General features: G+C 58.5%; 1 protein-coding gene across 1 annotated transcript in view; it reads left to right on the top strand.

Moving 5' to 3' along the window:
• Nucleotide 1: 1 nt before the first annotated feature.
• LOC105524662 (neurabin-2-like) overlaps nucleotides 2-15116 on the top strand; it is a gene marked incomplete at its 5' end in the record, with an annotated part of 37549 nt that continues 22434 nt past the window's right edge. The window contains 9 exons of the mRNA XM_011960017.1: nucleotides 2-871; nucleotides 4768-4900; nucleotides 6277-6397; nucleotides 8656-8760; nucleotides 9787-9922; nucleotides 10435-10587; nucleotides 10699-10752; nucleotides 14185-14414; nucleotides 14739-14835. Coding sequence (XP_011815407.1) covers nucleotides 2-871; nucleotides 4768-4900; nucleotides 6277-6397; nucleotides 8656-8760; nucleotides 9787-9922; nucleotides 10435-10587; nucleotides 10699-10752; nucleotides 14185-14414; nucleotides 14739-14835 — 1899 coding nt within the window. The remainder of the gene's footprint in view (nucleotides 872-4767; nucleotides 4901-6276; nucleotides 6398-8655; nucleotides 8761-9786; nucleotides 9923-10434; nucleotides 10588-10698; nucleotides 10753-14184; nucleotides 14415-14738; nucleotides 14836-15116) is intronic.

Raw genomic sequence — 15116 nt, 5'->3', positions numbered from 1 at the left:
GCGGCGGCTGCTGAGGCAGGAGCGCGCCGGCCTGCAGGACCGGAAGCTGGACGTCGTGGTGCGCTTCAACGGCAGCACTGAGGCGCTGGACAAGCTGGACGCTGACGCCGTGTCCCCGACGGTCAGCCAGCTCAGCGCCGTCTTCGAGAAGGCCGACTCGAGGACCGGCCTCCACCGCGGGCCCGGGCTCCCCAGGGCCGCGGGGGCTCCCCAGGTCAACTCGAAGCTGGTCAGCAAGCGGTCCCGGGTGTTCCAGCCCCCGCCGCCGCCGCCGCCCGCCCCGTCGGGGGATGCTCCGGCGGAGAAAGAGCGCTGCCCCGGAGGGCAGCAGCCCCCGCAGCACCGAGTGGCCCCTGCCCGGCCGCCCCCCAAGCCCCGGGAGGTGCGCAAGATTAAGCCGGTGGAGGTGGAGGAGAGCGGGGAGTCGGAGGCCGAGTCGGTGCCCGGGGAGGTGATCCAGGCCGAAGTTACGGTCCACGCGGCCCTGGAGAATGGCAGCACCGCGGCAACCGCAGCCAGCCCCGCGCCCGAGGAGCCAAAGGCCCAAGCGGCCCCGGAGAAGGAGGCGGCGGCGGTAGCGCCGCCAGAGAGGGGGGTGGGCACTGGCCGGGCCCCGGACGTGGCCCCTGAGGAAGTAGATGAATCCAAGAAGGAGGACTTCTCGGAGGCGGACTTGGTGGACGTGAGCGCCTACAGTGGGCTCGGGGAGGACTCTGGGGGCAGTGCCCTAGAGGAGGACGACGAAGAAGACGAGGAGGATGGGGAGCCCCCCTACGAGCCCGAGTCGGGGTGCGTGGAGATCCCGGGGCTGTCGGAGGAGGAGGACCCAGCCCCGAGCCGGAAGATCCATTTCAGCACGGCGCCCATCCAAGTAAGTGAGCACCCCCTCCCCGCCCCCGCGCCGCCCCTGCCACGTGCACGCGGCCGCCCCCGGCTCGCCAGCCAGCCGGGTTTGGCAGGCTGAGTCAGCCCCTGCCACCCAGCCCCCTTCCCAGAAGTTCCCACCCTCTGGGGGGCGTGGGGGAGTTCCAGCTGTTTGTCAGAGAGGGATTTTCAGGTGTGCGAGGGGGGTGGCCTGCCCCGACCTGCCCTCAGGTTCCTCCGCCTGCTGCCCCACCCCGCCCCGCCACTCCGCGGAACCCGCCCTGCCCCACGCAGGTCCTGGGACACCTGCTATGCCTTCCTCGCCCAGACATTCCTTACTCCGGAGGCTGCCAGAGGCTGGGGCTTGGGTAGCGTGAAGGAGTGTGTGTCCTCAGAAGAGACATTTGCCCTTCACTGGGTAGAGAGGGGGCTAGGGGTGCTTTTCTCCTCTATGGGAGCTGGATGGGGTGAGAAAGGGGAAAGCCAGGAACTTCTCAAAACGAAGCTGCAGGGGATGGCAGCCCTTCCTCCATTCTGTTTGTACCCCCCAACTTTGCAGAAGTGAAAGAGGGAAGCAGATCGTGAGGGTGAGCTGGTCTGTGGCCATGTGACTGGCTGGCGCCGTGTTCCCTGGGGGTCCCTGCAGGCCAGCTGCCCGGTCCTGGTTGCACAGGGAGGGGCACTTTGTGTGGTCCTTGATGGGGAGAGGCCTTCTGCAGGCATGGAGGGGAGGGGGTGGGGCTGGGATCCCCCTGGGTGCCTGGCAGTAATGGGCATGCCTTTGCTCTTGGCTGCTCAATAGGACAGACTCCCATGGCCTTGGCAGGCCCCAAGTGTTCTTGCCACATTCTCTAGGAGCTCTGAAAGAGGGATGGGAGCTGCCCCTTTGGGGGTCTCATCCCCACCGCCACTATTGGTGGTTGGTTTGTGGGTTATGCCAGAGCTTTGAGGTCCTCAGAACAGCGCTGATGGGGAGGGGACATCCCCTGGGGGGAATCAAAAACCCCAGGCCACACCTCCCCCCACTTCCCACCACCCTCCACTCTTGGCTGGCACATTCAGCCTGCAGGGTTCTTTCTCACCACCCGAGGCTCCGCTGCACCCGGCCCCAGGTCCGCCCCATGGAAGTGTCCAGGTCCCTGGACTCTCCTTGGCCTGGACCCTGCCCGGCCTTTACCTTTCCCTAGCCAAACTACCATCTGTTTGTTTGCCGTTTCCATAACTACTCCTGGACTCTGAAGCTGCCCAACTTTCCTCTCACTCGCCCAGAATATTAGCCTCTCTCTGCCTCTCTCCCACCTCCCACCCCAGCAAGAGTCCTGAAAGGTTAAAAGTGAGTGGCTGCTCTTCCCCTCCCAGGCCAGTCCTTCCCCTAGGCTGGGTCCTGGGGGGTGCTCTCCCGACCCCTTTCCCTCCTGAAGGCAGTGGGGTTCTAAAGGGAATGGGGAACTGTACTGTTTCTTGGGACTCTAAAGCAGAGTCTGGATCTCCCCACCCCACCCCCACTAATTCTGCGAGCAGCCGGATGCCCTCGGAGATGGAGTGTGGTCTGGGCCTCTGACTGTCTATATTTGACGCCTTACCCTGATTTTTTGGTAAAAAATAGCACATGATTTGGAGCAGTGCTTCCCGGCTCCCTGGTGACTCTGGAGCTGGCCCGCCCTGTGTGAGAGCCAGGGTGTGTGGCGGGCCCGGTGTGGCTGGCTTTCAGCCTCACTGGGGATTTCCTCCTCCCAACCCTGGCACAGGGGCCCCACTTTTTCTTCTTCCTGCCCCTGCCTTGATGCCAAGTCCAGGGTCCCGGGCTCCATGGATGACCCAGTTGTTCCCCTTCTGGAGGTGGAGGCCTCTGCTGAGGGCAGAGAACCTAATTCCAGATTGGCCTGGGGGAGATGGGACTTCATGTAGGGCCCTCTGCTAGACCGGCATATCATGGTGGGCAACCCGAGGAGGGGTAGGAGGTGGTCTGGGGCCTCTGAGCCCAGGCCTGGGATTCCTGCAGGGGGCAGAACCAGAAAGGGAACAGGATTTGATAGGCTGAGAGAAGTGGGCAGGGTGCAGCCCAGGACAGGCTGTGAGGGTGTGTTTTGGAGGTCACAGTGGGTATGTGTGACCCTGTGTGTCAGGGAGGGGTTGGTTGACCCAGGAGACTGTAGAGACTGAAGGATGAAGGGACCCTGTCTCCTAGAGCAGAGGGTGAGAGTCTGGGGACTCCGATGCAAAGTGGGCCAAATCCCACTGCTGAGTCCAAGCTCACACCAGTCCTGTCCCAGAGCCTGGGGCATGTGTGCGGTGGAAACAAAGTCACCGGTGACCCACCCACCTGGCCCAGCTGGGTGTGTCTCATCCTGCCTGGCCACAGTTTAACCCATGTGACCTTGGGCAGTGGGCCTGGTGCCCTGGACTATGTGCAAGGTGGGCAGCCTGTTTGTTCAAGGGGTGCAATGGAAGATGAGTTTTAAGGGCTGGAGCCGGAGTTTCTCTGATGCTGTGCAATTGAGCGAAGGGACCAGAGGGGTCCCTCCCACCTAAGCCTTCTGGTGCTATGAGCACCCCTCCCTCTCCCACTGTGGCAGTGAGCCTCTCTGGTAGGGGGTGGGGATGACACAGAGCAAGCCCAGACAAAGGCTGGCACAAGAGTGCTGCTGCCTGCCAGGGTGCCCACAAGGTCTGCTCCTGGAGGAGACAGGGCCCTGCCAAGGGCCCTTGGGGGAGATGGGGTCCTAGTCTGACTCCTTGGGGCTGAAACTCAGCCATCTGATAGTGCTGCTCCCCATCCCTCCCCGCCCCTGCCTGGCTCCAAGTGGTGCCAACCTGTCACTGCAGGCGATGAAGCTTGAGCATGTCATGGTACCCCAAATGGTGCTCATTAACCTCCCACTGGGGAGCACCCCTGCCTGGGCCCAGAATTAGACATTCCCACAGAGCCCAGCCCCACCTTCTCTGTCCTTCCGAGAGGGTCAGAGCTGAGGAATTCCCCTTTTTGCTGAGAGACACGGGAGAGAGACAACAGAGGGGTACAGGAGATGCCAAGGCAGGGCTGGCCTTGGAGCCCCATGGCACCTGGGTTCACTGTGGGTAGTGTCAGAGGCCGTCCCCTCCTCAGTCTCCTGGGCCCCCTAGCACATGGGGGACAGGGGGTGTAACTCAGAGCTGCAGTTGTGGAGGGAGAGCAGCCTGGGTGTGCAGGCCAGGCCACAGGGCCCAGCTTTTTCCACTGCTCCTGCCACCTGAGGGGCTCCAGGGGGTGGAGGGCCTGCCTTTTCTCCACAGGGATAGAGGTGGTCTTTCCTGCTTCCCTCCCCTGCTCCAACATCCACCTGAGTGGCAACTCAGAGCCAGTCCTGGGTACCTCTCCCCTTCCACCCCTCCTGCTCCCCTCCCCCTCTGCTGTCTCACACCCGCTCCCCCCTCTCTCCCCATCTGGCATCCTCCAGCATCTTCTCTATCCTCTCTCCCCTCCTCCTCTTCCCCCCTTCTGCTCAGCCTGTTCCTTCCTCTCTGTGTGTGTCTTTGTGCCCCCTCTCGCCTGTCTGGCTCTCTAGGTCCTATCTCTCACTTTCTCTCTATCTGGGTGTCTGGGTTCCTGAGTTGGACGTTTCTCCAGGATTCCCCTTCTGTGCCTGTGGCAGATCATGCTCAACGCTGGTTGGAGCTGCAGAGAGAACAGCAGTGCAGGTCCACCAAGGCTGGGTCCCTTTCTGTCTTGAACCTGGGCTCCAGAACTATGAGGGCCTTTGTTTTGCTCAGAGCTGGGGTCTCTTGGGGCTGGGCAAGGCCTTATCTCAGGGCTGTCATGGGGAGGCATGGGGTGGGTAACTCGGCCTGCCTCCTTGGCCGCCTCATGCCAGTTCTGCCCTTGTCCTTCTGCCGGCCTCTCTGACCAGCTGCCTCCCTCCCCAGGTATTCAGCACCTACTCCAACGAGGACTATGATCGTCGCAACGAGGATGTGGATCCCATGGCGGCCTCTGCTGAGTACGAGCTGGAGAAGCGGGTGGAAAGGTTGGAGCTGTTCCCTGTGGAGCTGGAAAAGGGTGAGAGGCCAGGAGGCCAGGCCACTTGGGCACAGCTGGGATTGACCCGGGTCTCATCTCTGGCGCCAGCTCCTGCCCTGTGCCCTCAGGGGCTCCCATAGACTTGCTGGGCCTCTCCCTCTGACTCGGGCCCTTGGTGACCTTCCCTGCTTCTCCCTTGTCGGCACCCAGAGCCAACAGGGACTCAGACCCAGGCCAAGCCACACCCCCACCACCCCAGTCATGGAACCACATTTGCACATTCAGTTAACAGGTCTCTGTAGGGTATTGTGTGCTAGGTCCTGGGCTCTGTGTTGGGGACACAGTGATGGGCTCTTGGGGAGATGGATGGGGGAGGCAGACATGGAAGGCACAGTCACATCTAATTTCACCCTTAGGCTCTGGAATAGGGGCTGGGGAAGGTAAGGAGGGGCTGCTGTAAAAGCGTTTTAACAGGTGACCTAACCAGACTGTGCTTGGGGGCATTCCCCGGGGAAGTGAGGCTTGAGTTGCACTCTGGTGAGGAGGAATTAGGGGAGTAGGCAGGAAAGGGGCTTGGCTGCATTTTCACAGGGAGGGCAAGAAGGGCATGCAAATGAGGCCTTGCAGACCACGTGTTCTTGTTGCTAAGATGGATTGGGAGCCATTTCGAGGCACAGGAAAGGTCTAGAAAGACCATGCCAGGCTGTGATGTAGGGAGGGGATCACAAGTGGATGGAGAAAGGCCACTGTGGCACGGACAGGAAGATGGCAGAACGGGTGTGGGTAGACTGGAAAGATCTCCAGGGGGAGAATCCACAGGATCTGGGGGTCATTTGGCTCAAGTGGAGGCTGTGAGTGGGAGGGAGGAATCCAGGTGCCTCCCAGGTCTGGCAGGTGGCAGGTGGTGGTGGCATCCCCCATGAGGGAGTGTTTGTGGGGGAAGGTCATTAGTTTGGACGTCAGAGGCCCATGAGTCAGGCAGGGGCAGGTGTGGATAGGGGAATGGACCTCAGGGGAGAGAAAATCTGGAGGTCTTTGGTCCTTGAAGCTGTGAGTACAGATGAGACTGGTTAAGAGGGAGAAGACCAAAGGCTTAGGGCTGAGTCCCATCCTGGCCACCCGCATCCCGGCCATGCGCCCTGGTCTGCATATACAACAGTCTTACCTGCCTGTGTCACCTTTGGCACACTCTTCTACCCATTGGTTCTTTGGAAGGGACAAAGGGCAGGGAGTGGCTCAGGAGCCCTCCTAGTTGGCTTGGCAAAGAAAGTGGACAGAACCATACCCCTTCTTCAGTTGTGGGACATCCCCTAAGGGAACTGCTTCCTGATGGGGGTCTGTGCCCTGGAATTCGGGGTGGAGAGTCTTGTATGTCCCCTACAAGCCCTGTCATCTCACCACTCTCTGTTCCACAGACTCCGAGGGCCTGGGCATCAGCATCATTGGCATGGGTGCTGGGGCGGACATGGGCCTGGAGAAGCTGGGTATCTTCGTCAAGACCGTGACGGAGGGTGGTGCGGCCCATCGGGACGGCAGGTACCAATCCTCCCCAGTCTTACCCAACCCTTTTTCGCTCCCTGACTGGCCATCCTTGGTGGGGTGAGCCACTGAGCTGGGGGTGGGGTGGGCTTTCTCTGGGAGATTTCTGTGCTGTGTGTGCAGCTGAGATGTTCGGGGAGCACTGCCCTGCCAGGTGCTGTTCCAGGCCCCAGAAATACAACAGCGAGCACGGTCAGCCCTCATGCCCTCAGGGAGTGTGCGTTCTCCAGGAGGGGCTGGTGACTATGGGGGCTGTAGGCATATGTTGTGCATCCTGGTCTGGAGTATGGTTTGGGCCCTGGTAGGGAGAAGACAGGCATGGAACCTGTGTGCCTGGAGTGTATCTGAGCTTTTTTTCTTCTTTTTTTTTTTTTCGCTTAACAAATATTGACTCTCTGACAATGTTGGGCTGGTCCTGGGCCCTGGGGAGTCAGTGGTGAGGTCCTGGCTCTTGAGAAGTGTGCAGTGTAGTGTGAGGTAGACATTGAACAAGTAGACACACAAAAAGTGGTGAAATAGAGGGAAATGCAGGGTGCTGTGAAGGCATACAATAGGAGAGCTTAACCTCTCTGGATATCAGGGAAGGCTTTCTGGAGGAAGCAGTGCTGGAGTGGAGAGCTAAGGCTGAGCAGGAGTTAGCTGTGCTAAGGAAGTGAGTGCAGAGGTTCCAGGCAGTGGAGCCACGAGCAGGCAGGTGTGGCTGGGGCATAGAGAGCAGGGGCCAGGAGGCTGTGACTAGACACATTGGTGGCAGTGGCTCTGGAGACTGGCTGTCTTTGCGCTTGTGAGTGTGCATGCCTTTATCGAGCATCCGTGGTTGCAGGGGGTGAGTTCTGTGGGACAGAAGGTTCAGGGAGGGCATCCTGGAGCTGTGTGCCAGCCAGGGACCCCTGTGTTAGCTTTGTATTACAGGAGTGTGGGGAGTGGCAGTAGGAAGGGCTGTAGGGCATCCCCCAGGTGGCTGTAAGTTAGAGATTGACATTGGGGATCCCTTGTGGTGGTACCTCAAACCCAGACCCCTCCGTGTGGCAAAGGTGAGCAGGTATCCTTGTGCAGCTGGGTGACTTTGGGATCTTGTTGCTAGAGATGGGGCTGCCCTGTCAAGGGGCTTCTACCTGTTGTGGCCCGGGTGGCAGGGAGAGGGGCAGGGAACAGGATGCCCTTTCATTTACCCCTTCCCCCTCCCAGTGTGAACTTCCACAGCCTTTTCCCATTGTTGCCTATGGGTTGTCTAAGGAGTGAGTGTGCATGGTGGCCGTGGCCACTCACTCATGCCCACCTGGGAGTGGCGTGTGTTGGGGTGAGCTCTGGACAATAGGCCATTTCCTCCATTTCCGTGTGGGAGTCTGAGAGAAGGCCTGGAGCTCCCAGGGAGGTGGAGTGGAGGAGGGAGGTGCCTGAGAGGCCCCCCACCCGCCATCTCCCTCGGCAGGCGGGACTGAACCTCCCCTTGTGTGGAGAACACGGGCTTCAGGGGACACAACTGGAGTGTGTCAGGAGGTGCACCTGTATCAGGTGTGTGTGGGACAGTGTGTGAACTTGAGACAGTGCCATTCAGTCTTGGGGACTTGGGAGGACATCCGTGTACTCAATTCCGTGCAGAAATGTACACGTAAGAGGTAGGCATGTCACTTGTGTGCCGTGGGGCCCCTGGCCAGTGTGCATGGCAGAGATGAACTCTGAGAATGTCATACCGCTCAGTCAAGTATGATGGAGGAGGGGACAAGAATGTGATTGTCACAGGAAGTGTGCCTGCCACCTCTCCTGGTCCTGGACGCCTGTGTCTGCTTTGCTTGCCTGGCTCTCACTGCCCACACAGGTGGGCCTGGCTGACACTGAATCCTCTGGCCTCGTGAATGTTATGCAAGTAGACAAAGTACCAGGTCCCTGTGGGGACAAAGTCCCTGTGAGGTTTTTTGTTGTTGTTTTCTTTTCTTGTTTTTTTGTTTTGTTTTGTTTTGTTTTGGAGGCAGGGTCTTACTCTGTTGCCCAGGCTGGAGTGCAGTGGCGTGAGCACAGCTCACTGCAGCCTTGACCTCCCTGGCTCAAGTGATCCTCCCCCCTCATCCTCCCAAGTAACTGGGACTACAGGCACATGCCACCACACCCAGCTCATTTTTTTTTTCATTGTTTGTAGAGATGAGTTCTGACTATGTACTCGGGCTGGGGAGACTGGAGTTTCTGATGGGAGGAGGCTACCTCTACCCTCACTCCACAGTTCCCCTGTGACCCCTTAACCAATGTCACTCCCCTAGGATCCAGGTGAACGATCTCCTGGTGGAGGTGGATGGAACAAGTCTGGTGGGAGTGACCCAGAGCTTCGCGGCGTCCGTGCTCCGGAACACCAAGGGCCGAGTGCGGTGAGAGCCCAGAGGGGTGGGGCGTGGGAGTGGGCAGGAGGTCCTCGTCCAGGCACTCCGCTCACCTGCCTACAGTCAGTTAAGGTTCTGGCGTTCCAGCTCACAGAGGTTCTGCTGACTTCTTGGCTGCAGGAGTTGCTGTGCCTGGAGTCCCTTGCCTCACACCTGCCTTCTCATCCCAGCTCCCTGGCCACTGCTGGCCACCAGTACTCAGCCTTCCTGGCCCACTGTCCACCACCCCTCCAAACTGTCCTCTGGGGCTTATTTTCCTTCCCCCTGCCTGTCCCTGACTCACTGATTGAAGAACTAGGACGTCCAGGGTGAATGCTAACCACACTGGGATCCCCTCATTAGCACTTCATCTTTCCCCCCGACCAGCCCCGTGTCATCCTGGGAAGATTCCTCCCCAGCCCTATAACCAAGGGGACTGGATCAGAAGCCCCCTGTGTCCACTCTACCTCTGACTTAACATTCAGGGATCACTCCCTGCCCCCCTGCAAGAGGGGCACTACCCCCAGGAAAGGGTGGTGGAGAGAAACAGGATGTGGGTGGCCACCGGCAGGAGGGGCTGGTGCCTGGAAGTTCCACTATTTCCTCTCCATCCTAATCTCCAGTTGCCATCATCCCGCCCCTTCCTGAAGCTCAGGGGCTTGGAGCATACCCAAGAAACACCTCCGCAGCCCATCCCAGCCGGGAGGGTCATCTTCACCTTTCCCTGCCTCAGTGGCAGGGGAAGAGCCTCCTGAGTGCATGTACCCTGCAGCCCAGCCTAGAGGTTGGCTGACAGTCTCTCTCCTGCAATACTGGCCAGAGGGGTGAATGGGCCTTCCTGCCTCCCTTGGGAAGGAAACCTGATAAGGGCCCCCATTCCCCCATTCATTATTAACACTGCAGCCTTCGGACTCAGCCCTCTCATCTCTCCTCCCCTGGGAGGGCCTGAGCTTGGAGAGGGGAGCATCAGCAGGGAGGATGGTGGCATTACCTGGCTGAGGACAGAGGCAGCGGATGATGCTGGTGCCCCTGCAGGTTTATGATTGGCCGGGAGCGGCCGGGAGAGCAGAGCGAAGTGGCCCAGCTAATTCAGCAGACTTTGGAACAGGAGCGATGGCAGCGGGAGATGATGGAGCAGAGATACGCCCAGTATGGGGAGGATGACGAGGAGGTAGGGTGTCCCTGCCTGACTGGCCGCGTGGTCGCCCCCTGGTGGCTAGATGAAGCGTTACAGTCATCTGCCTCTACTGCTTCCCCTGCCTTGGTAAAAAGCCCACAGTGCCATTCCCTGTCCTGCAGTCACACTCTTTGTCTTCAGAGTTCGGACAAGGAATACACAGCCCTCTCAAAGAGTCCCAAGTCTGAGGGGAGAGTATAGCCCCTGGCCTTGGGGGACCTAATCTGAAAGGGAGATAGATCCAGAAGGGGAAAGACAGTATAGGCTGTTTCTTCAGAGACCCGGGCTGATGGGGAACTGACTCCCTCTGTCATCAGGGGAATATTAGGCTGTTGGGGGAAGACATAAACTGCGTCTCTGGTCCAGCCTCAGGCTGAAGCGGGAGGCACGAACCACATTCCTGGGTAGCTATCTGTCTGGCATGGGCAGACTAGTCCCACCCCTGGTCATCAGGGCTGAGGGCAGCTGGGTGGGGAGGGCCCACAGTCTCTGGTCTCCCTTTGCAGACGGGAGAGTACGCCACTGATGAGGATGAGGAGCTGAGCCCCACGTTCCCGGGTGGTGAGATGGCCATCGAGGTGTTTGAGCTAGCGGAGAACGAGGATGCACTGTCCCCTGTGGACATGGAGCCCGAGAAGCTGGTGCACAAGTTCAAGGAGGTGGGAGGAGGGGCTCCCTGGAGTGGTGGAGGGAAAGGCAGGCAGGTCTCCTGCCCTCAGCACTGCCTACCCTACCCGTCAGAGCTGAGTGCCTACCCCTCTGCCCAACAGCTCCAGATCAAGCACGCAGTCACGGAGGCAGAGATACAGCAGCTGAAAAGAAAGGTGAGGGTGTGTATGCGTGTGTGTTTGCGTGCGTGCATGCGTGTGTTGAGGAGCAGGGTCCCCCTACCCTCACACCTGCACATGCTGACACTTAGGCACAGGCACCCACAGAACAGGCTGCTCTAAAGCAAAAGGATATATTAAAAGTTCAAGCTCTGGATCCATCTGCTCCAGTATCACTTGCTTCTCTGTGCAAGTGAAGCACAAGTGCAAGCCTCCTCATCCATAAAATGGAGTCATAATAGCACCAACACTACCGGGTCGTTGTAGGATTAAATGAGATAATATATGTCAAGTCGGCCGGGCGCGGTGGCTCACGCCTGTAATCCCAGCACTTTGGGAGGCCGAGGCGGGCGGATCACGAGGTCAAGAGATCAAGACCATCCTGGCTAACACGGTGAAACCCCATCTCTACTAAAAATACAAAAAATTAGCCGGGCGTTGTGGCAGGCGCCTGTAGTCCCAGCTACTAGGGAGGCTGAGGTGGGAGAATGGCATGAACCTAGGAGGCGGAGCTTGCAGTGAGCCGAGATTGCACCACTGCACTCCAGCTTGGGCCACAGAGTGAGACTCCATCTCAAAAAATATATATCTATATATATGTGTGTGTGTGTGTGTGTGTGTGTATGTCAAGTCTTTCGCACAATGTCTGACATAATAGGTGCTCAATGAAAAGTCAAAGTAGGCTAGGTGCAGTGGCTCATGCCTGTAATCTCAGCACTTTGGGAAGCCAAGGCAGACTGCTTGGGCCAGGAGTTAGAGACCAGCCTGGGCAACGTGGCAAAAATCTATCTCTACAAACAATACAAAAATTAGCCAGGTGTGGTAGCGCACACCGGTGATCCCAGCTACTCGGGTGGCTGAAGTGGGACGATCACTTGGGCCAGGGTAGGTCGAGGCTGCAGTGAGCCGCGATTGTGCCACTGCACTCCACTCCAGCCCGGGTAACAGAATGAGACCCTGTCTCAAAAGAAAAAAAAGTCAGTATATTAGCTGTGATACCGAAGTGTGTTAAGTTTCACTCTAGGTGTCTCTATGTTTGTGCTGTCCCATGTATGTCTGCTATATATAAGCCCATTGATAAATACCATTACTGGAAATACACACACTGACACATAGCAGCCTGGCCCAAGGCACATAGTCCTCACCCAGACACCCAGACACATACAGACACCCACTCTACACAGACACGGTCACAGATACAGTGGACCTGTACTTCATGTGACATTACACTCGGGGCTATCAGCCTGGATACGCAAACCCACTCTGCACCCATCTGCTTTGAAACACACAGGCATGGCCATCGCTCAGACCACCTGGTCTAGGAAGAGGGTGACAGGAAATGCACATTCTCACCTGGGCAGGCAACACAGAGGTGCCAAAGCTGACACCAGATGGAGACACATGACACACACACACGTGTAGCTTGCACAGATGCTTACACAAGCATGTCAGGTGCCAGCACCCTCACAGGCATGTGGATATACAGATTTCATATTAAAAGTCTGTATGGGGTCCCTGCTGGGACCTAGACTATAGGAGTCCCAGTACCTATGGGGCTTCTGCCGTGGTGGGGAGAGACAGATGTATAGGGGTCTTGCAGACATGGGAGTGTGCGTATCCTCCCACATGGGGGTATGCAGGAGAGGAGGGCGGGGTTTGGATGGCTGGGGCAGAAGCAGGGGCATTCCTGGCAGGGAGAGGAGCTCTGTGGAGCATGGAGGCTGGCTTTGGGGGAGGCCAGCCAGGAGGTGGCAGCATGCCTGTCGGGGAGAGGTGGAGGCAGGGCTGGACTGCCAGGGTAGGCTCTGGCTTGCAGTGTCCTGCCTCCCCTCTAAGGACTCTGGCCTTGGTCCTGTAGACAGCATGGAGTATGTGGCCATTGGGAGTTTTTGGAAAGCCACTGCCTACAAAGTGGGAGGGCATGAAAGTGGGCAGTGCTGGGAGGCAGGCAAACTGGTGAGGGGCCCAGACAGTGTCCCAGTAGGGGTAGGCCAGGACTGCTCAGTACAGGCAGAGGGTCTGGAGAGGAAGGGTGGGTGAGCACTGCATTTCCAGGGTCAGAGTGACAGGCTGTGTTCCTGGGGTGTATGCAGAGTATGAAGGGGAGGGACACGCCAAAGGTCTGTTTGTGCGTTCCACTTACAGACATCCTCTGGGTACCTTGTAGATGTCTGGTACTGTTCCCATCACCATGATGGGCAAAGCCAGAGCTGACCATTGTTTTGTGCATCTGCAAACCAGTGACTGTGTTGTCACACACTGGCATGGGGCTGTGTAGGAGAGAACAGGCTTCCTGAGCTGCTAAAGCAGGAGGAACCTGATTCGGGTGGAGGTGGGGGTAGGGCTATGCTGTTGCAGGGAGTTGTGGGGGCTTCTCTGGAGAAGTGACACGCTGAGTAGAAAGCCAAAGGGTGAGATAGAGGGAAAGAATTAGGCAAGCAGGAGGGTAGATGGGGGACATTCCAGGCAGAGGGGACAGCACATGCAGAGGCCCTGTGGCAAGTCTGAGGATCTGCAGGAAGGCCTGTGTGACTGGGGGACAGAGAGCAAGGGATGTTTGCAGCAAATACTGGAAGGGGCCTGAGACTGAGTGCCAACACGTCTGTGAGGTTGTGGCGCCTTTTAAAAGAGCAAATCAGGAAAGAAGGCATAGGTTTGTGCAGCTGTGGGGGTCTGGTCTGGGGCATGGTACCTGGGAGGAGCTGGGAGCTAAAGCTGGGAGTTGGGAGCAAGGTTGGGCTGGGACTTGAGATTTGTGGCTCAGAGTGCACACAGGTGGTGTGGAAGATGGGCCAGTGCCCCAGGGCAGTGAGTATTAGAGAGAACAGAGGATCCAGAACTGAGCTGTGAAGGACTGGAGGTCTGCGCTGGGGTCACCTGGAAGCTGGGAGAGGAACCAGGATTGTTCAGGAAGCCACAGGAGCAGACTGGCGAGCAGGGCTGGGGCTGCAGAGAGGGGACAGAGAGTGATGGAGGAGCAGAGACTGGCGAGCAGGGCCGGGGCTGCAGAGAGGAGACAGAGAGTGATGGTGACCCTCATCTGCCCTTTTACTTCACATGTACTGTCTCACTGGAGCTTTTGTGAACTTGGGAGGCATACATCGCTCCCATTTGACAGATGGGGTAACTGAGGCTTGGAACATTAGTTGCATTGCCCCAAGTCAGAGTATCAGCGACTAACCGAGGCCTCCAGCCTCCCTGTGAGTGGGGTGCAGTGACAGGGAGTCTGGTGGGAGATCTGAGGCCGAGCTCTGCTTTCCTCTCTGGGTTTCAGTTCTCAGGCTCAGTCAAAGAGGGTTAGTAGTTGGGGTGCAATGGACTTCACAGCTGTAGGAATCCCCTGGCGACTCTGGCGCCAGTGCTAGGATGGGGGTATCCTTTGGCTCCTGCTGGCCCCCACCAACCCAGGGCCGTGCCTTCCTTTCTCAGCTGCAAAGCCTGGAGCAGGAGAAGGGGCGCTGGCGGGTGGAGAAGGCGCAGTTGGAGCAGAGTGTGGAGGAGAACAAGGAGCGCATGGAGAAACTGGAAGGCTACTGGGGCGAGGCCCAGAGCCTGTGCCAGGCTGTGGACGAGCACCTGCGGGAGACTCAGGCGCAGTACCAGGCCCTGGAGCGCAAGTATAGCAAGGCCAAGCGCCTCATCAAGGACTACCAGCAGAAGTACGTGGCTGGGGGCTGGGCGGCCTGGGCCCAGGGAGCATTGAGAGGCTTTTGGGGGCAGTCCCTCCCCACCCCTCCAGCTGAGTAGGGAGGCAAGGAGCACAGAAGTTGGAGGGCCCCATGGTGGGACACCCGGCCCGGAATGACCATGCATCAGAGCCAGCACAGAGCCAGACCCCCAGAGGCTTTGGGAAAACCTGGGGCCTCCCAACCTGAGAACAGGGAAGGACAGAGCTGCCCAGGTAGAGCTGAGAACTTCGGTCATCCTGGATGGAAGCCAGACCACACACCCTTACCTGCCATCTGTCCCTTGCCTATGCCCAGGGAGATCGAGTTCCTGAAAAAGGAGACTGCACAGCGTCGGGTTCTGGAGGAGTCAGAGTTGGCCAGAAAGGAGGAGATGGACAAGCTCCTGGACAAGGTGGGCCCGGGGCGCCCTGTGGGCAGGGCCCAATGGAGGGAGCAGCACTGAAGCCCCTACCCTATGGGTCCTGGAGGGAGGGGATGCCATGTCCTCAGCAGGGGGGTGGAAGGGGCTGGGATCATGCCTGGTGTCCAGACCTGACCCCCTACCCTCCTTTGTTTTCCAGATCTCAGAACTGGAAGGAAACTTGCAAACACTGAGGAATTCCAATTCTACTTAACAGGAATCATTCCTTGACAGGACAATAATTAACCCTCTCCCATTGTCCTCCCTCCCCT

This window comes from Colobus angolensis, unplaced genomic scaffold (assembly GCF_000951035.1).
Source record: "Colobus angolensis palliatus isolate OR3802 unplaced genomic scaffold, Cang.pa_1.0 Scaffold50, whole genome shotgun sequence".
NCBI lineage: Eukaryota > Metazoa > Chordata > Mammalia > Primates > Cercopithecidae > Colobus > Colobus angolensis.
The sequence above is the reverse complement of the archived record's forward strand: the minus strand, read 5'-3'. Positions and strand labels throughout refer to the sequence as shown.